The 20558-nt window shown below is 38.7% G+C and overlaps 1 protein-coding gene and 1 pseudogene across 3 annotated transcripts in view; both read right to left on the bottom strand.

Annotated features, from left to right (window-relative positions):
• Positions 1–2009: 2009 nt before the first annotated feature.
• On the bottom strand, positions 2010–9862 carry LOC110049000 (short transient receptor potential channel 4-like; annotated as a pseudogene).
• Positions 9863–17812: 7950 nt separating this feature from the next.
• The window catches only part of LOC110048989 (short transient receptor potential channel 4-like), a 35416-nt gene continuing 32670 nt past the window's right edge, over positions 17813–20558 (bottom strand). For all 3 annotated transcript variants that reach the window (XM_089274905.1, XM_089274904.1, XM_020754755.2), the window contains 2 exons: positions 19839–19913; positions 17813–18566 (listed from right to left, as the gene is read on the bottom strand). In XM_089274905.1, the coding sequence (XP_089131031.1) occupies positions 18390–18566; positions 19839–19913 (252 nt within the window). In that variant the 3' untranslated portion in view covers positions 17813–18389. The remainder of the gene's footprint in view (positions 18567–19838; positions 19914–20558) is intronic.

The following is a 20558-nucleotide window of genomic DNA, read 5'->3' as shown; positions in this document are numbered from 1 at the left end:
CGTGAGTTTCGTGACATCACAGATGTCCTAATTTATCGGGATATTCCGGACTGCTTATTGTTTTATAACAGAATTCATACATACATACATACATAATTTATTTGATAAAGCAGGTTGAAGATCAAAATTGGCAAGACGCTAAGTCCTGATGTGGACCTGCACTATCTAAAATTATAAATTAATAAAATCCTACGTAATACATAATCCTGCATAATTAAGACAATGGCTGAATAAATAGTGATAGCTAAAAATAGATAAGTAGTAAGAATATACAATAAAATTTTAAAAGTAATTGAAGTCTAAGGCATGATTTGTTTGAAATACAGTGACGGGATAGCCTGCGAATGGGCTACCGGTTGGGTTTACTGCGAGCTAGCCGAGTGTGGTCTTGGGCGAGCGGGGCAAGCCGAGAGCGGTCTAGTGACGAGAGAGAGCGCATTATTTCACGCTAAACGGCTCGCTTCGCTCGCCGAATTTTTTTCCGCACTCGCTGGGAACCTGTTCGCAGGCTAGTGACAGGACTTCGTGTCGTCCAGTTTTTTTTTCTGGAATCATACTACTAAATAACAAATCGTACTCCCATTCAGCATGCAATCTTCCGATTTAATATGTCAGTCACTTGAATCATTATATGTACAGACCGAACGGGACTTCACTCTTAAAAAAAAAAAATTTTAACTGGCTCACATGATTCTGACTCAGCTTTGACTGGCAAAATAGATTTACCCTCCCATGTATTAAAATTCCGGTCACACCTGACTGATCGCCGACAAACCGTCTTCAAATCATTTAAAAGCTGATCCAAATGATTTTCTTTTCCAATTTCTATGAACGTGCGTGTTATCAAATTATCTGCCAGACTGCAGATATCGGAAATGCCCATTTCACGTGTTCGAGTTGGACTTAAATGTCGAATTGCTACTTTTAGCCGCATTAGCACGACGGTTAGCCTAATTAGCACTGCGGTCAGTCTAATTAGCTCGTTGGTTAGCCCGATTAGCACTCCAAATATCAGAATTTTGCACTCTAGACTCTTGAGAGCCCTCCGATTGGCTCACGTCGGGTAAAGTTAGTTTTCAATCAGTCTAGGCCAAGGCAAACACTACACCAGAATAATTGAAAATTCAATTTAAAAAAACGCCGAAAGCTACAGAACGTTTGAGTTATTATATATATGTTTTGAGTTATGTAAATATGTGCTTTTTGGAATAGAATGAAAAGAGGAAAATGTGAATAAAAGTTATTTGTAAAACTCAAAGAGTTTACCAAAAATACAAAATCAAAGGCAACGTGTAAAATCTGATTTCAAGGAAAGGAAACTGAGGCAGTGTTAAAAATTTTAAAGGCGTTTGGTCAAAGATATATATCTAATGTGTACGCCGGAGGAATTTTCTTAATAGCTTTTGTTATCAACTGTTTAAGTAGCATCTTCCTTATTTCTCTATCAAACGAAACATAGACCATTACTTCTTTTCACATGTACACTGTTTAAGGTATGTCAAAGACACTTAGATCGTGTGTATTGAGGCCAAATACTTTGGAGGGTTTTTACAAACTCTTACACATGCATACACCTTTATTTTATTTATTTATTTATTTATTTATTTATTTATTTAACCCAGTGCAACCCAGTCAGAGTCAAAGCTGACTCTGTTATCAAAAGGAGCCCTGACAAACTCAACTATTATAACTATAAAATTAAGACCAATCAACTATTACAATTGTGCTTATATAAAACTGAATTTTAAAGCATTCTAAGCTACGCCTATGAATAAGACCATGTGAAATCTAAATCTAGTAATTATGTAGAAATATAAAAGCGAAGAAACCATCAGGAAACATAAAAAGATGGAAAACATGTAAGGTACAAAAGTACACTTGACGATTTAACTCTTTGAACGGTTTGCCACATTCTTTTCCACATTATCAAACCAGGTTACAAAACTCGCTTGCTACAAAATTCGTATGCCTGACTTCGTAGCAGCGTGGTACCTCAACTCGATTTAATTTCAAAATGACGTTTCTATGGTTACAAATTTATTTCCTTGTCTGGTCTCCGAGGTATTGTTGGAAAGGGAGCCTGTATTTTGGCTGACCTGTTCTTCGTCCGAGTCGCTCGAGTCGGTTCCACTCTCTAAGTAACACGATTTGTTGGCCAGATTTCTCAGGATCAGAAGGCGAATCACCTCTCGTCTCTTAAATATCCAAAAGACAATCAAACCTTTAGAGGATTACAGAAGGCAGTAGGCGGAGTAGAGAGTGACATTTTGTTTCATGGCAAAAAAAGTGAAATATTTAGGTGGCTGGTAACAGTTTTCAGCACTTTCCAACATACTTTAACAGATTAATGATACCACTCTTTATCATGCAAGTGATGTTACCAAGTTGGTATGGCACAAATGTTCAAATGTGGTAACTTCAAAATATCACCATAGCAACAGCACAATATGTTAAAATTACCCTTAAATGCTTATAACTCAAATACGAATTTGGTGACCCCCACTTTTTACTGTGAACTTAACAGGTTTTACTGTTGCTATGACAATGTATGTGACCTCGACTTGTTCACCAATGATTGAGCATTTTTGTGATGTCAGACTGTGACATCATCTAATGAAGAATTACCATAAAACAAAATATCTTAATGGTCCTTTTCGGCGATAGGGCGGCTATTTTGAATTCTATTGCTTTAAATAGCTATTATGGGATGCTCAGGAGGGGCAAATTAGTATATATTTGCCCCCTGAGCATCCCATAAAAGCTATTTGAAACAATATAATTCAAAATGGCCGCCATATCGCCGAGAAGGTCCATTAACGTCTTTTTCTTGTGTGAGTGGGAAATCTTTTGCCGGAAGGAAAACTCGCATGTGGGTTTTGTGAGCGACTGATATAAGAGAGGACTTTGTTCAACAAAATAAAATTAGAACAATCACTACTCGTGTATTTCTACTGAGAGGAATAAATAGAATACAATGTTACATTAATCAGATAGAGGACAGCGTTTAAGCCATACCCCGTAGTACGTCAAGGCAATTGTGACACGAAAACAAATGAAATAATGATTTAGCTTGTTTTAAAGTTTAAAAACAATTTTGTTTCCTTTCCTACCTCTTTTTCATCAATTCTTCTGACTTTCCAGGTTGTTTTTGCCTTCCCCTTCACCAAACGTTTGGAGAATTTCCGCTGTCAGAGAATTTTTCAAGTTAAAATTCGTGGTTTAAGTAGACAGCATAATCGGATAAGGTGCTTAGGATACTGATTTGTCATTTGTCGAGTAAGATCATAGCTTTCGTACACCCGCCCTCTCCCATCTTCCCTAAAAACATTCGTGGTGAAGGACATCTGTTTATCGGCGTCTTAAATCGTGTTCTCGATATGGGATTAAATTTCTACTAATTTCCACGGACCGAAACGTACACAGGCTACTACGCTGAGCACGCTTGGTGTAAATTTCGTCATGGCGTCGTCTCCAAATTCAACTGAATGCAGAGCGGAGAAATGACGGTCTATGGGACGCTTTTAAAAATTTTTCGCCTTCTCCTGTTCAAGAATTATGTTTTAAAGAACTTTTGCGAGGAAAAATTGTGAACACAAAATGGAATTGTGTACACAGGTTATATGTTTTATGCCAAAGCGGTCGTGTAATCCTGTGCAGGAGGTCTACGTACACAGGCTAAATAGTTGTGAGAATCTGGTAGTACATCAAGACGCGATGAGCTAATCGTAAAGCAAAACTACTAACCAAGACTTTTTTTGAGCAGCAGGCTGCAACAAGACGCTTGATGATCCAAACGAACGGAAGCAACAAGTACAGCAGATTGAATGGCGGTCACTGAAGAACGCTTTCCTTGTGAATCCAGCTAAACCACAGTTTTGTCCTGGTGAATTTCCATTCAGCATCCAAGTTGGCCTGCCAATCATGATCGTCAGTACCATACGAAAAACAAGACAACGTATTACTGCGAAACGAAATGGTTCAACAAGCGACAGAAAGATGTTCAGTGCATCAACTGTTACTGAAGGAACTTTACGGTCATTTTCATAATGAAATGCCTCACACTGAAATTGATGTTCGCGTGTTTCAAACATCACATCGTAATCATATTTGAAAAGTTCGCGAATTTAATGAAATTGCTCTTACGTGTTGAAAATTTCATTTTACTACAGAACATAATTAGCATATAGTCGGGACAAAAAAAAATATATGCAATGCGCATATAAACCAGAGCCCACAAAGCGAGGTAAATTTTGAAAATCAAACCAAGTCATTATCATATGAAAGCCATGCTACGACGTCGTATAGTATTGCCACAAGGGAGGGTTCATCGCCATCACGTGACCTGTCATATGTACCACCGGTATTGTTGGTAGGTAGATAAACAGTTGGTGCGAGATTCGGAGACCGGACGAAAAGTGTGAAAACTTCAAGTGACACTTACCGCTATCCGTGTGAGAGTAAGACTCATTTAACATAGCAATCAACATGTTAAGAGCCACAAGAACCGCCACAACGTCAAAAGCCCGAACAAGATCTTCCCAGTTTGCCATATAGCTTCATACTCTTCCTCTTCAATCTTAAAATTTTCCCGATTTATCTGTCCGAAAAGCGACCAGAAGATCGCTCCCACACTGCTTGGTAACCTGAATAATAGAAAAATAACAAATTGTAAATGTTAACATGGTAGTACCTTACTTACTTCGTATCTCTCTGATCCTTCCTGATCTAAAAGCATGGAAGCTCCTTTTTAAATCGTGAAGTGCGCAAACGCTACACGAGTTATCGTGAGTTATGGGAAAATGTGTCGCTCGATCGCTCGATGGGCTGTGAACATTATGCAAATGAGGTACGCTCGCGGCTTACTTTTAAATTACTGTCCATCTTTAATTAAAATAAGCTGTTTTAAAGGTCTAAATTAAAAGATATAAGTAAAAGAAGACTCGGCCACCGAAAATGAGAACATCAAGAATCGTAAAATCGATGAGCAGCACAAGTTCTCACTGGATGCAGACTTCGTATGGATTTTACAGAAACGGAAGTCGTTGAAGTACGGTTATGGTATGGTAAATGCGCATATAGCGAGCGAAATGATATAAACACAGAGCATTTATTTATTTTTATCAGAGACGGTGTTTTTCAGGGAACTAACTTAGCCAATTCTCAACTTAACTCAGTTTTAACTTCAGTTGCAGTTTGTCACATCAGGTAATATGGACATCATTCATGGTTTTAAGGTTCTTTTTCAATCCTATAAAGACTCTATAAAGGCGCTCTTACTACAAGAAATAATAATAAATTTCCAGAACGAGAAATTTACGGGCATACCGGAAGAGACGGATTGATAACAACCCTAAAAAGCTCCGTGGGTGTACGTGTTACAAAGGACTGGAGTGCGCGGCTAGCAATCGAAACCAATCATTCAGGAATCTTTTTATGTTGTGCTACCTCATTTTAGAACCAGCAAACTATATAGGTGCCTGGCATTGCCAAAACGGACGAACTTTGACAAGTTAGTCATAGCTCCTAGTATCGATAATATGTAAATGATAACCCGTCAAAAAAATAGTTGGTAACGTTTGTAATGAACATTTTCAGAAATCTCTGTCTAAGTAGTTAAATAGTAAGCTTACTGTATATTAATGGTATAATATGGCCCGCCTAGATTAGCCTAGGCTACCTGCAGGTTTATGCAGTTATTATATTTGCTTCTAACTTAATTGTAATTTTTAATAATAAAGTGTACAGAGTTATTATCTCTGACGTTTAATAAAGTTGTTGTTGTTGCTGTTGTTGTTGAAAATAAAGCAAATGAGCTTTGACGGTAATGGACGGCCCTATTGTCAGAGCTCATCCTTAACTGACAAACAACGCCAGTTGGGCTTACGAAGTCCCTTATACGATGGGCCAGTGAAAAACTTGCGTTCATGATCGAGGACTGAAATCTGCAATTTTTACCTTTCCAGATGTAATGGATCTGTGTTATTTGTTCCAGCTGTAGTCATCCGGAAATACTGCCTGACTTTCTCATACTGCAAGTACAGCTTTGTGAAACTAACAACAAAGGCAAGGAAGACGAAGAAGAAATAAAAAAAAACAACTACGTTATATCTAATAGCATTTGTTTAAACGCCTGTAATAGTGGCCCGGTGACACAGTTTGCTTGAATGAATGAGAAGTTTTGGACAAAAGCCAATAGAACTGCCACGGCGATAAAGCAGTCAGAAAGCAACACCACTGTGTATGAACTGTATTTGGTATGATTCTCCCACGTCATGGTATCCAATTTATCTCTTAGCCCTGCGCGGCCAGACCACCAGAATACGTAGTGAAGAAGAAATGACGTCACTGTTACGACACTGAGGTAATTCCAATTGTTAGAAAAGAAGCGAACTCTCCCCTGTTGATGAACTTCCTTAATGATATCGACTAACTGCCCGAGGACATATATGACAACTATCCAATCTGCGTAGACAAGAGGATATTTATAAGAGCATGTTATACATACAACAACTTATAAGTAAAATTCCTTAACCGTCTCAGTTAATTACCTCAACTAAGGGTCTATCTAATCACAAAAATGACAACTCCTCCGGCCACTCTTCGTGCTCTATAATAATAATACTATCTACTTTATTCGGACATTGTATTTCTTTGCCTGCGTTAAGCGACTGTACTGAGGTATTTTTATACTCCAAAAGTATGGAATGCTAGTCCGTAGCAGGATTACTTCCGCCAATAAATTTAACATAGACGAGCGCAAAAAGAAGCAAGCAAAATTAAACTGAACCTTACCACGCTCAGTGTCTTTCGTTCTTTCTTACGGATTTTCGAGCAAAAGAGATCTACTGATAGCAGTCTTAATTTACCTTTAGCATTTAAATGCCTGAGCGGAGAGAGGAACTGTGGGAGTGGTGTGCTACCAAAGAAAACAGTAGCACGATGGCCCTGCCCAGGGCTCGAGCCCGAACTGTTCAATCCGGAGTCAGCCCCGGCCAATAAGCAGGAGCAATAAGGCCGTCACGCCTCGAGATTCCCTAAATGAAACACAGCATCTTTCAAATAGCATGACAAATGGCAAATGTGTGCTTTCTTCTTCCATACTCACCCGTAAGGACATATTCAAGAAAACTACTCTGAGAACTCCCGGAGCGAAGTCAAAACGAGCATGAGGAGAAATGTTTGATAAGAGCCGCAGTGGATGAGGAATTTCATGCATGGAGAGTGGAACATTCTTGCCACCTTGTGATTGGGACGAACGTTCTCGAAAACCATCCAAACCATGAAAAGCAAAGGAAACAAAGCAGATACCATCAGCATTACAAACTGTTTCCATGAACTTTTCTCCAGGAACGGGACGCGTCTGTAGATTTCTGAGTTCAGTAAAACAAGCTGGCTGTAAGGATGACTAGCGAACTGCAAATTAATAGCACAAAGAATAATTATCACACACTGGTTTTTATGGAGTCTTGAACCATGAGCTTGAAAACTAAAAAAAAATCAGCGCAAAATTAAACAAAACAAAAATGAGCTTCAAGTTGAAACTGGCTTACCTTTTCGTTTCTTGTGACAATGGCAACCTCCAGAATGTTTAGAAACTCTCCCTCCATCTTAGGCAGAACTTTTTTTTTATTCTGCATCTCCACAACGCATCTTATCTCTTTCATCGAGCGGCATTCATTCAACAGTGCTACAGGAAACTCTTCACAGCCATCGCTGAGTTCCAAACACTCTTTTCTTAGCCAGGTCACACAACTCCTTGTTAAGGTTACAGTATACCTTCGGGTCGGCAATTTTCTTCAAATTTCTATTTTTGGGTCAAAATAGTGGTCGAAGAATAATCTCTAATTTCTGAAAAAAAATTTTGAAAAAGGCTAAATATTGGCGGAGAAATGGCGGTTTTACGTTTTCACCGGAAGTAAAAGTTTACCTCTTGATTGACAGCCCTATGGCGCGTATGCAATCAACCGAGACGACTTTCGCGGCAATTACCTATATGGATGTCACGAATTGACTACTCAGTTGATCAGCATTGTTGTTCTGACTACCCAGCATTTTTGATACTAGGCGTGTCTCTATTAAGTTATAAGTAAACATAGACCACGTTTAAACCATGGACCGGTTCGAAAAAGCGAAAACAGCGAAGAACGAATGAAAATACATCAATGAGTGAAGAAGCGAAGGTTCGCCACGCGGATGAAGCTATAGTTATCGTATAAGGCGGGCAAATATTCGTGGTAAGAGAAAAGAAAGGTTCTGTAAAAATTTCGGAACTTGACAGCAGTAACAGGGATGCTGACAGAGACTCTTCTGATGAGTCCGATATCGACGAATCGTCGGACTCATTGAGACCATTTGAAATATTATCCATGCACAGTTGCCCACACACAGTTGCTCTCCGCGTTTTCTTTTGTTTGTTTCCTTCGCTCAGCCACTCTAGCGTTCGTATCCTTTTTAGTCTTCCCCATTTTGCCAGACCAGCTTCAAGAAAAACCGAGCTACAGAAAAATTATCTCTCTGCCTTCGGTTCCTTGAGCGTATTGCGAAACACAAGAGATTCGCGCGTAAATTTCACCAGGAGGTTAACGGAAGTAAACTTTCCCTGCACTGATTGGCTTAGTTATTTGAGAACCCAGTTGAAGGCGCTTGTGGGCGGAGTTTGTTTGCGAAGCATAAAATTTTTCTTAGCGCTGTTTTCTCGAATAAATTTTTTCACTTGAAGCAGACACTTTAAAGAGTTATAACTCAAAGGGAATTTGTTCAATTGCTCTTAAATTTGGACAGTGGCTAGTTTAACATGTAAACTACAAAAGTGCGTCTGGGAATTGTTAATTTCGAAATACTTTTTCTTCGAGAGCGATTTTTGCACGATCACTCCACATTTTTTTAATTCTATTTCGAAAATGTTCTGTAACTTTTTACTGCAATTGAATATGCCAAAACGCAGACACGTTTTTTAAGCGCTTTGGGCCCTGAAACCGAGGAAAAAACTAAATTGGCGAAAAACGAAATTCGCTTTGACTTGTAGTTTTCGAAAGGTGATTCGGGCGCTCGCATTTAGTGGTCGTGAAAAATTCGTCAATTCATTTTCTTTCAAAATTCTTGGTATAGTTTGATAGCCAGCTCCATAAGCTTTAATTTGATACAGGAGTTTAGGTATCTACAGCTTAAACTGCACGCGCCACATCGCTTGCGCGCGAGACACCCCTGAAGGTATAATGTAACCTTAAGAACGCAAGCGCGATGAACGCGAACGGGACCGTTAAGTGAGTTGTGAAGAAAAGATGCGGCAATATAAGCAGGGCTTGCAAGAGCTCGATATCTGTTTAAACGGAACACAGCTGGCCCTAGCTTCTCGTTAAGCGCTCCGTTTGAGTTGACAGACTGTTGAGCATCCGTCTGGGGGTCACAAATGGTGAACCCATTCTTCAGAAAAAGCTCAACAATTCTAAAATTCTGCAAACAGGCTGCGAGGGTCAGTGGTGTGATGTATCTTTGACGTTTTACACCGAGGCACCTCACTACTCCAGGAGGATCTGTTTGAATTGATGGGATTCCATGAAATCTAAGCAAAATTTCTACACATTTCACGTCACTCTCACGTACTGCGTGCAACAAAGCGAGTTCCAAGTCGGCTCCACCGCTCAGTAAGGATTTGATAATGTTGTTCCGAATGGATACGTCTTCTAAATCCGCCGCTACCCGCAGAACTGTTTTGCCAGAGTTATTAACACAGTTGATGTCGCATTTTGGCCGAACGAACTTAATTCACGTCTTACTGTCTCCAAATGTCCTTTCTTTATCGCTTCGAAAAGCTTTCGTTCCATCTTGCGAATTGATTGCCGTCTAGTACCATCCACTTTCATATGAAGTTCTTGTGAGGTAAATGTCTCTCACATCTATTGAAGTTACGTACGGTAATTACGATCTTTCGATTGTTTTTAAGCCTTCTTAGTTGATTGCCTATCTTTGTCTTTGGCTGGCCACTTAACCTCAGTTCAGCAATCTGAAAAAAATTATTTCATCTTGCACAAATCATCACTATGTGGGGCCAACGTTATGTGGCGCGAACCTGAATTTAAGAGGATAAGAGATTGAAAGAACTTTCCAAAGCAGATGTACGGAGATTTTTTCGATTGTTTTTAAGCCTTCTTAGTTGATTGCCTATCTTTGTCTTTGGCTGGCCACTTAACCTTAGTTCAGCAATCTTCCTACGACAATTTTAACTTAACTTCCCAGTTCAAGGCAAGTTGAGCCCCTGGCATTAAACATTCACACATAAAATGAAGCTTTTGTTCCCATGGTAAGGTTCAAATGCTTAGTTTGGCTGGACATGACAGGTGGTACATTAAATATATATGCACATAATTTTATGTTGTTTTGGGCAATTGAACGGTTAACTGACCTTAATTCTAATTACGCTGAGATTTATCCACATGGATTTCTGGTGTATAAAGTGTTGCGTTACAAGATTAAAAGGGAAAAATTTTAAAACCGATTTGTTAGCTAGTAATTCGTATAGTGTGATCGTCAATGTGAGTGTAGTTCTGAAAAGAACTGTTGTTAGTGACTGACGTTTCGACAACCTGAGCGGAAGTCATCTTCAGAGTCAAGTGAATAGTGTTTGTCAGTCGATGATGTTATAAGTCTGGTCCGTTGAACGTGATTGGTCGGTATAGCCATGATGGTATTGGCTAAAAGATTTGCATTGCTGGACTAAATCTAGAGGCTGTGTGCGTTGTAATTTGAAAAGTCTAATACCACACACAATAAAAAGATTAAAGGTGTCGCAAAACCATGATATTAGAATTATTCAATTATGTCTTACCAATTTTCCACAAAATGCTTGAAGACTAAAAAATTCGAAGAAACATTTGGTCATTGTTGAAAATAAAAAAAGACTTTAAGACTTGCACTGTTATCTCGAAATTTGTTATTGAAACGATTAATAATGGTAATAGGACTGAGTGGAGTCCAATTCGGTCTGTAATCATACGAGTGATTAACAAAATCGGACGACCGCGAAGCAAAACCATCGATTGAGCGCTGAACCATCGATTGAGCGCTGAACGATTAAACGTCGTTATGAACGCTGAAAAACACACCAGTTTACCCAACAAAGTGCACCGCAACAGCGCGCGCAAAATGACGCGTACTGTCCAATTACAAGCATGACGCGTACACTGTCCAATTAATGCTCAAATCGGGCTGCTGATAGCCAATCATGTTCGAGAATTTTGTTATAGTTTTGATTAATTCAGTTGTTGGACTAGTCTCGTACAATTCAGGAAATAATTAATATGCTAGTAATTTCAAATCAGCCTCGCGCTGCGATTTTGAAATTACTCGCCTGATTACTCCCTGAATTCTAACACAAATTTACATTTATCATTAAAGCGTGGAACCCATAAGTAACACCTAAATAACTTTTTTTTTAATTAATTCCTAAGACCCACAGGATTATTATCCAACAATTGCTTTAACGTTCTGAGCTAGGGTGTTTTGGTAAACAAGGTGATAAGCTGCAGTGTAACTGTTTTGCTGTGTCAGCTGGTAATTAAGTAAACATGATATTTAACACTTCTGTGCTAACTTCTGTGCTTTATTCATGGTACTGTAGCGATGTCGTGATAATTATCAACCTTAAGTTGACAAAAGTAGTAAAAATGGTACTTGTTCGAACGTTAGTCCTTAGAGGATTGGGGGCTCTGTTTGTGTTTCAGTATACTATAGTGTTCACTCTATTGGAAAGAGCAAGTAAGGCTAAGGCAAGCAATAGCGAAAGCATGAATAAGTTAGTTAATTAAAGCCGAAAGCCTCGTTGACTCCATAAGGTCCATAAGAGAGCCTAAGTCGAATTTCAACTCGGCCTAATCAACCGAACGTTCGGTAATCGAACCCAATCGAGCTTCAATCGTTCGGTTTATTTCGATTCGGTTCGACAATCGAACACAATCGAACTAATGATGTTCCGAAGCTAGGTTCGATCACCGAACGTTTGACTAACCGATCTGTGGGTTTCAGAGTTGTGTGCGGTTATGAAAACACAACAACACGTGTCACTCCAGGCGAGAAACAAGATGTCGAAATAATTTCGTAGTATCATCTTCTACATCTTATCGATTTATAAAATTGTTACAGCAATAAAGATCTACATTATTGAAATGTGTGCAGAGCTCATCGAGATATCTGAATTCCTTTTTTAGAACAAAAGTCGAAATTACCTTTTTTAACTGTCTCGTTTTCTACGAGCCAGAAAAACGTTGTCTACCTCAGAACCCATGACTAATAGTTTAATTGTTTAATAATGACTTTTGTATAAGAATGGATTGGCAGAGATTTCAAAATATATGCACCAGAAAATGGCAGTACTTAGGTACCGTTCATTTTTTATAAGGTAGGGGGGGCTGGTGGGATTTGGGGGGAGGCCATGCGAAAAAAATGGCTTTCGAGGGGGGGCCATCCCAAAAAAATAAGGGAAAAAGGGGGCGTCACGTCAAATATTTTAGAAAAACTTTAAAATGGCATAATGTTTGAATATCAAAAAAATTGCTATAGAATAAACATAGAAGGCAGGATACAAATTTATTACAAACTCTCCTTCTGCTTAAAAAAAACGTTTGGCGACAAAAAGCATTTGTAGCTACTGAAAAGAAGTATTTAACACTTATTTTCGAATGCAACTTTCACTGGCACTCATCTTCATCTTCGCTGTCATCGAGTTCTTCGTCGCTGCTTGTGCTGCTATGGGAGTCTCTTTCACCAATGCTGCAAGAAGCAGCAATGCTTTCCGTCAGAGTGCACTCTTCAGGGTACATGAAGGTGTAAACATAATCTCTGACTTCCTGCTCAAGGTTTGTGGTGATTCTGCTTCTTGCAGCATTAGTGAAATAATTCCCTTCCAAGAGCTGTGCGATGTATGGCCCATCTCTTCTAAATAACGACGTGACAACATCCACAACTTTAATACACTCTTCCGGGACGGCCGTTCTAGGAGGGTACACAAGGCATTTTGGAAAATCATTTCCTAGCAGGTTTCCAACACAGATTCCATAAACTTGTTGGACGTTGTTTTCAGTCCGCTTCCTCTTTCTTTCATTTGACTTTCTGCGGTTTTCTTTTTTCCTTCTCCTTTTGTTGATGTGCTGTTTGAGTATGCTCTTGAATATGCTGTTATAATTGCTCTTCTTATTTTCTAGTGCTTCCATGTCCTGCGTGACCTTCGTCAACTTAGCTTCTATACATTTGATCTGTTTTACATTAAAACTGTGGGCAAATTCTTTGCCCTGCTTCAAAGCAAGCCCATTGAACTGAAAGAGTGTGGAATCGTGTTCCTTTACATCTTTCAATATGAAATTCAACTTTTCCACCACTGCTCTGTGCTCTTTGATGGAGAAGTTCAGTTTTCGTCCATCACTGGGCTTCAACTGGTACCCTTGCATGGAAAACTCACTCGCCCTTTCTGAACAGCCATCCGCACCTAGAAAAATTGCTTCTTTTGCATGTAAGATGTCAAACTGCCTGGATCGTTCAGCTGTAAACCTTTTCTTAAACGACTCGTCGCTTTCGCCATTATTGCGCATTTTGGAATGATCCTCTTTCATGATGCTCATGTAGTAATGCGTTCTTTCCCCGATTGGATTAACAATATAAAGAAGAAAGAGCATGGAAGTGGCAGGCTGGTTTTATCTGACCCAGAGAGCGTTGCTCTATTTGCAGATAAGTTTATTGTCAAATCGAAGTTTGTGGTGGATTATCTTCAGCATCTTGAAGTGCTGGAATTTAAAAGGAAAAAGAGAGCAGAAGAAAAGGCAAAGTTAAGTAGGGAGGAGGATTATCCTTGGACTGAGTTGTGCGAAGATCTAACCAAGCTCAAAAAGCTACGTGTTCCAGAACTAAACAAGTACTCAAACCACCACGGGCTGAAGCAGCATTTGAAATGCAGCAAGGGTGAGAAAGTAAAGGCAATTGTAAGACATTCATGCTTGCAGCAGAAGAGTCCTCTCAGAGCTGGCCAACCAACACTGAGAAATGCCAGGACATTGACACAAAATGACAACAGGGCAAGTGCTGACAGCAGTGAAACGGATGAAAGTGACAATTATGAGTATGACAGTGACGCCATTGACTCTGGGGGAGAAGATGACTCAAGTGACGTCAGTCTTGCATTCATCAATTCAGATGAGGAAGATGCCAATGAGAGGCCAAATGCCACACGCTCAGGGCGAGCCATAACTAGGAGATCCGAAATTGACTTCTCTTTTTTTTGATTTGTTTTTTAAACAACAGCTCTCTGTAGTATAGGGATTCTAATTTTGTCTTCATAGTGAGCACAATAACGTGAAGTAGGGGGATAATAGAGAAATATTAAAAAAGTTGAAATCTAAATATTGTTTGTTCGATTTTTTTTTTTGGGGGGGGGGGTCATCCCAAAAAATGACCGCTATAAGGGGGGGCCATATGAAAATATTGGTAAGCTGAGGGGGGGTCATGCGATTTTTAAATGGTGCTTCCCAAATCCCACCAGCCCCCCCTCCCTCATAAAAAATGAACGGTCCCTTAGTTGTGGTAAATTATTTCATCTTGAACAAATCATCACCATGTGGGGCCAACGTTATGTGGCGCGAACTTGAATTTAAGAGAATAAGAGATTGAGAGAATCTTCCAAAGCACATGTACGGAGATTTTTAATTTGCTTAGCACCCAACGGATCGTTTCGGTAAATTATCTGTTCGAAAGGCCTTAAAGCCCCTCTGATTTTCTTAAGAGAATTATCAACTCGGTCTTTCGTGATATGAAACATTTAATGTCTGTTGTCTTCGGATTGTTAAAAATGTCGTTTTGGGTACCGAAAAAAGGTCAGCTATCATTTTCTGAAAGGCGATAAGATCTAAGGGAATGGACAAAAAAAGCCCTAATAAATTCGAGAATACTCAAGTTCCCCTAGAGTAACCGAAAAGATAATTTTTTTTTAGTGCAACCTAAAATTAACCTACAGAGCCTTAAAAGTACTCCAGATAGCCTAAAACAGCACTTAAAAGCATTCAAGAGAAAACGGTCGTTGGGTGCCCCTGATACATCAGTATTATTAGAGCATGTTTTGAAATTGTTCATTACGGACGTCTTCAGTTTTGCCTGTTATTTTGTCTCTCTTCATCGCGTTCAAGGACTCTGGTAAGATGTTGCTCTGGATCAGTCTCTGTTATTGGGAAGTCGCACGACCAATATGGCCAAACCTAGAAATGAAAACCGTAGTTCAAAGCAGATTTATTAAGTGATTTTGTATTCCAGCCCTATGGTGTGTATGGCTGGACCATTTTTAGTCATTTTTAATCATTAACTCAATCTTCATCGAGCCCTTAGGCACATGATGCCATGGCTAGAAGACGCACTAGACTATAACATGACAACAAAAAAGACAATCCAAAATATGATGAAAACTGTTCCATCTACTAAAACCTTTTTTGTGAACTTTCAGTTTATCTTGTTATATATATAAACACGGTTCTTACTTGATCGCAGCTCTTCTCTCCGTTTTCTTCGGGGACTGGTTTTCTAGATAATTTTCCAACACTCTGTGACCGAAAACACCTTCGATATGAACGCGTTCGCGACATAAGGAGTACAACCATGACGACCAGTAAAACAACCGCAAACAAGCCTGCCGTTTCGGAAATCATTTCATAGTGAAGGTTGAAGTTTATACTAACAGAAGACATTCTTGAGAAACACGACAGTTCTTAAAGATAACCTAATGTGACAATCTGGCAATCTCTTCCCTCTTTGGCTTCTTGTGAGAACTGAAATGTTTACTATCAAGACGACTCATTAAAATTTTTCACTCTTGAAAATTCTAAACACGATAGGTGACTTAAGTAACTCTCTCAAAGTGTATTGGTTTAACTATTGGAGAACTTTCGTGTTTCCATGACACCGCTATGGAAGAGAAAAACGCAACTCAGTTTATTATCAACCTGATGCCTTTAATGTCTTCAATTAATCACCACACAATCTGATTTTCGTGTCCATTTTTGCCTTCTAATCAATATTCTTAGCTCCACCCACGCTGTCATGTGGCCAAAATCTGAAAAAAAAACTATTATTGTCTATTGCCGAGTTGAAATTGGTATATCCGCAATCAGTTTTTCGTTGAATAGAAAACCGAACTTTACATATATTTTTTGAGACGCCGGCATTTAATACTAGCTTGTAAGTCAGTATGGGAAATTTTACGTAGTTTTGTTACGGTTTGTTTCTCTTCGTGATTCGTGATTAATTAATCAAGTGTATCATGCTCACAGCTATATCAACACATAACAGTTTGTCTGAAGAACGTGCTATTTTTAAAGTAAATATTATGGTAACAATTGAAAAACAACACAGTAACGTGACGATGCAATTCGACGCTAACTGAAAAGGTGACAAGGAATGATTTAAAAGAAACAATTGCCTCGAAAGTTTACAATCAGTCTAGATGTAAAAAGAATTGCTGACGTGTTTAAGAACTTAAGTCTCTGGAAATGTTTAGAAAAATAGTCAGATAAATGTAACGCAAGGTTAGTTTCTTCCGTCTTAAAAGCTCTTTAAGCCCCCCTGTGGATAGGGTTGCTCCCTTCTTTCAGTAAAGACATTTTTGAACTTAGATTTTGTTCAAATAATGAATCAGCTAATTAAGTTAAAGTAATGTTTTCCCACACGAACAGAAGGGGTTACTAACATGAAAACGCGCAAATTTTGAGTCCGTGAAGCACTGTAGAGTCCCGGTTTTTACAACTACATAGCAAATACGGACGGGAACGGCAGAGCAACAACGAAAATGGCCGAACTGGGCGACCCGAACTTTGACTTATGACGGCCTTTAAAGCTTAACCTGAACAGATTTCTTGTGTGTGTGAAGGAGATAGATGGCATTTTAATGGTTCGTTTGTGTTGGTTTCGTCCTTTATTTAATCGGGGCGATTTTCGAATAATAGAGGATATAGTTCAAAAACTAGAAGCTGAAATACCAAAAAATGACGGTGGGATATATAGATGGTTTAATATATAATACGCGCTTACATTTTACTCATTGATCATATCAAGTTTTTCTCGCCTCTTCAGGGCTCGGAGAAATACTACGAAACTCGCAAAACATCCGCGCGTATTTAATATAAGTCAAACAGAAGAAGAAACAGTCTTCGTACCCGTGACGACGTAAGGTTCCTTTTCCGCGTAAAACAAAGTAAATAGCGCGAGACGACTTCAGGCAAGTTAAAATTGTCTTGGGTTACTATTTTTGCAAGCAGGAAGCAAAAGACGTGGTTATTTATAGAGAGAAGAGCTAAAAACAAATATAGCGGCTTAACAAAGGGTTTTTTCCGTTCACAATTGAGTCACGAAAAGTTAAAGCAATAGTTCAACGTCTAATAATGTAAGTTAATGTTGGCACGTTTTTCTATATATATCATGTTTACCCTTTGAATGGTTAAATGAATTAAATTTATTGGTTTTTAACCTAAATATCTTGTTTTCCTAAAGGATGTTCGGAACATCGGAGAAAGCTCGGAATCGTTCGCATGACCGGCTTAAAGCGATCTCGGAAACCTCCAGACAATGGTTTCACTGTAAACACAAAAACGTTGTAAGTCCTTGATATTGAGAAATATCCTTTCAGGCTGGATACTGGAAAAATCTGAATATAACACGAACAACTGACGACTCAATTGAGATCTTTTGACAATTGCCGGACTAATCTGAAGATAAAACGGTCGCTTGAAGATATCCAAAAAAATATTCAAAGGATATGATACATGATATATAATAAAGTAAGTCAGCATCAAGTTTTCAAATGTTATATTCTGCTGTACTCTTGCTGTTCTCAAATATTTACAATACTAAAAAAATATAATATTTCCAGCATATCAGCACGGCGTGACAGCTCTTAATATATAAAAATATATGTTTAGCTTTAAACAGTCGGTGAAACCTCTTCTACTTAAAGCGATCATAAATTTCCAGCTGGAACTGATATATAAATTTTCGAGATCAACTCTTAAACAAAATAACTTCGTAAATAAGATAGTTTTCAAGTTCGAACTTCAATCAAAATGAAGGCTTCACCCGGCTTGATGTTGCAAAAGAATCAACTGAAGACTATTCATGACTTCACACTGGCTACCCGCGAAAATCCATGTTTTCTTCCAGTGTTAGTAGACCCGAATTGAAATTCCAGATATAATGCATGGCTTGATGAACAAATAACTTGCTCTTGCTCATAAAAACAACACTTCTACGATAATAAGTCTTGACTCTTTCCTGGAAAGCGTTTAATATTCGAACTTGCAAACTGTTTTCTTTAGAGACTTTAGCCTCAATGGACATCTTTTTTTGGTTCGGTTTCCAGTCTAAGGCCTTTAAAAACTAGTAACAACGTCGTTTGATTGACTCGTATCCAAGCCACTCTCTTCAAACGGGACTGTTGCCTCGTTCTCGTTTTCTTCGTCGGAGTCGATAGACTCGGTTCCATCCTCTGAATGGTAAGATTTCTTGGCCAGGTTCCTCAGGACAAGATGGCGAATCACTTCCCGTCTCTGAAATAAGAAAAGAAACACCAAATTGTTTCTGGATTATAGGAAACGTGCAATAAAAACTGAACAATGAAGATATATTTATCGCTTTGTGTCGGCGTACGTAGGTTGTAATGGTTTAATGGAGATGTGACCTTATGCGATGGATCGATAGTGCCATGCAGTATAGAGGAGAAAGCTTTTGTGCTTTGGAGGAAAAACCTTTTTTTAGAGCCTCGCATATATTTTTTTGCAGTACGTTCACGCAGCTGAGCCGATGGCCGCTCTCATGTCAGACGTAAATCAAAGAATATGTGTTGAATTGTCACTGAGCGTTACGTTAGCAAAGTAATGTAGTAAGTATTAGCATGTTGTTGACGCTGTTACGCAGCTTTATGGTGGTTTTCCCAGATTCAACTCAACTTGTTTTATTTGCAGTCTAAAATCACCGAGGAGAACTGTGGAAAGACTGAGGAGAATGGCGAGACGAAATTATCGCGTTTCGTGATGCGCACATTCCAGTCACAAAATAAAAATAGGTTATGTATGGACACGCTGAAATAACGGTATCGGAGGAATGGATAACCGTTGGCATGATTTCATACAAGTTACGATCACCTTTGTGACTCAATAGATTACCGTAGCAACATTAGAGTCTTTCAAAGTCACCGTTATGAGTTAAGGACGTTCGCGCTAATTGTTTCTGCGCATCCTTACTGCGCAGGCAAATTCACACGCCACGTCATGCATGAGAGCGCGCGCTAAGTAATAAAATGAACAATGATAAGGCAGATGGCCATTGCTATAGCTTTGCCTGGTTTAACGATCTTGGACTCTCGGTAACCCCAACTTTTCTTTCCAGAAACAGATTTTATTTACAATTATCTCCGCATTGTCCAAAAATGAACAAAAAATCAATGTGGGAAGTTAGAAAATTTTCAAGATTTCTGTCCACGCGACATCGAATCCTGCCATCTTGTGGCTGCAAGGCGCGTGAAACTGTGACCTAATTGCAATATTTTTGGACTTACAGACACTGGCCTTATTTGCTAACGAAGCCTGATTTTTTCAGATTTAGGGTGTTTTTCCGGACATGTTTTCTCCAAAATGAAGTCGGTGACACCCCATTTTTTTTACATTTCTGACATAACTAACACATCATCTTACAGTGGTAAAAGTCTCAGAAAAAAATCAATGTTGGAAAATTTTCGCGCGAACGTCCTTAAGTGTCTTGTGTTTATAACTCTGAAGCAGCTCTTGATTTGGCAAGCATTTTAACAATTTATAAGTTATTACCTCCTTCTCGTTAATCCTTTTTGCTTTCCAGTTAGAGTGTGAACCCCCATCCTTGACAAATCGTTTGAAAATTATCTATGTGAAAAGAAAAATAATTTTTGAGAGTTCTTAGCCCAGTGCCTTGTAATGAAGTAGATTGTAATTGTGTTTGAATGTCAGACGTACGGATACGATTTCTAATCACATGATCCTGCAGAACAATATCGTGGACACATCATGGACGCATCTTTATGATATTAAGTTCTTTTGGATCGTTGTTGGCGATATTCCATTTTCATAAAGACAAATTCGACTTGCAAAATATCTTCTCATATATCTTACACCATTCGATCAGTAGTACATGTACTATTCATTTCAATTTATTGAATAGAATATCGTACGCGAACTGCCTGTGAAGTAAAAAATAATTGCTGCTTATTTGAAAGGCTTTTCACAACCAATAAGAATAGTGTTTCTCGTTTTGGAATATCTTCTTTAGATTTAGAGATATTTATGTTTTTGTAGTATGCAAATGAGGAAGGTGATGATGTCATAACCACTTAAACAGTAAAACACTCAATTCAGAATATCTCTAGAAATATTAAAGCAGTGTTCTTCAAACTATGCAGTGTTCTTTCAGTGTTCTGAAATCAAAGAAGATGTTCCAAAAAGGAAAACACCGTTCTTCTTTATTTTGAAAAGCATTTCAAAAAAGCATCAATTATTTTTTACTTCATATGC

The sequence above is a fragment of the Orbicella faveolata genome, unplaced genomic scaffold, assembly GCF_042242905.1.
Source record: "Orbicella faveolata isolate gen_17 unplaced genomic scaffold, um_ofav_v1 contig_36, whole genome shotgun sequence".
NCBI lineage: Eukaryota > Metazoa > Cnidaria > Anthozoa > Scleractinia > Merulinidae > Orbicella > Orbicella faveolata.
Note: the sequence above shows the minus strand (reverse complement) of the source record. Positions and strands in the feature narration are given on the sequence as shown.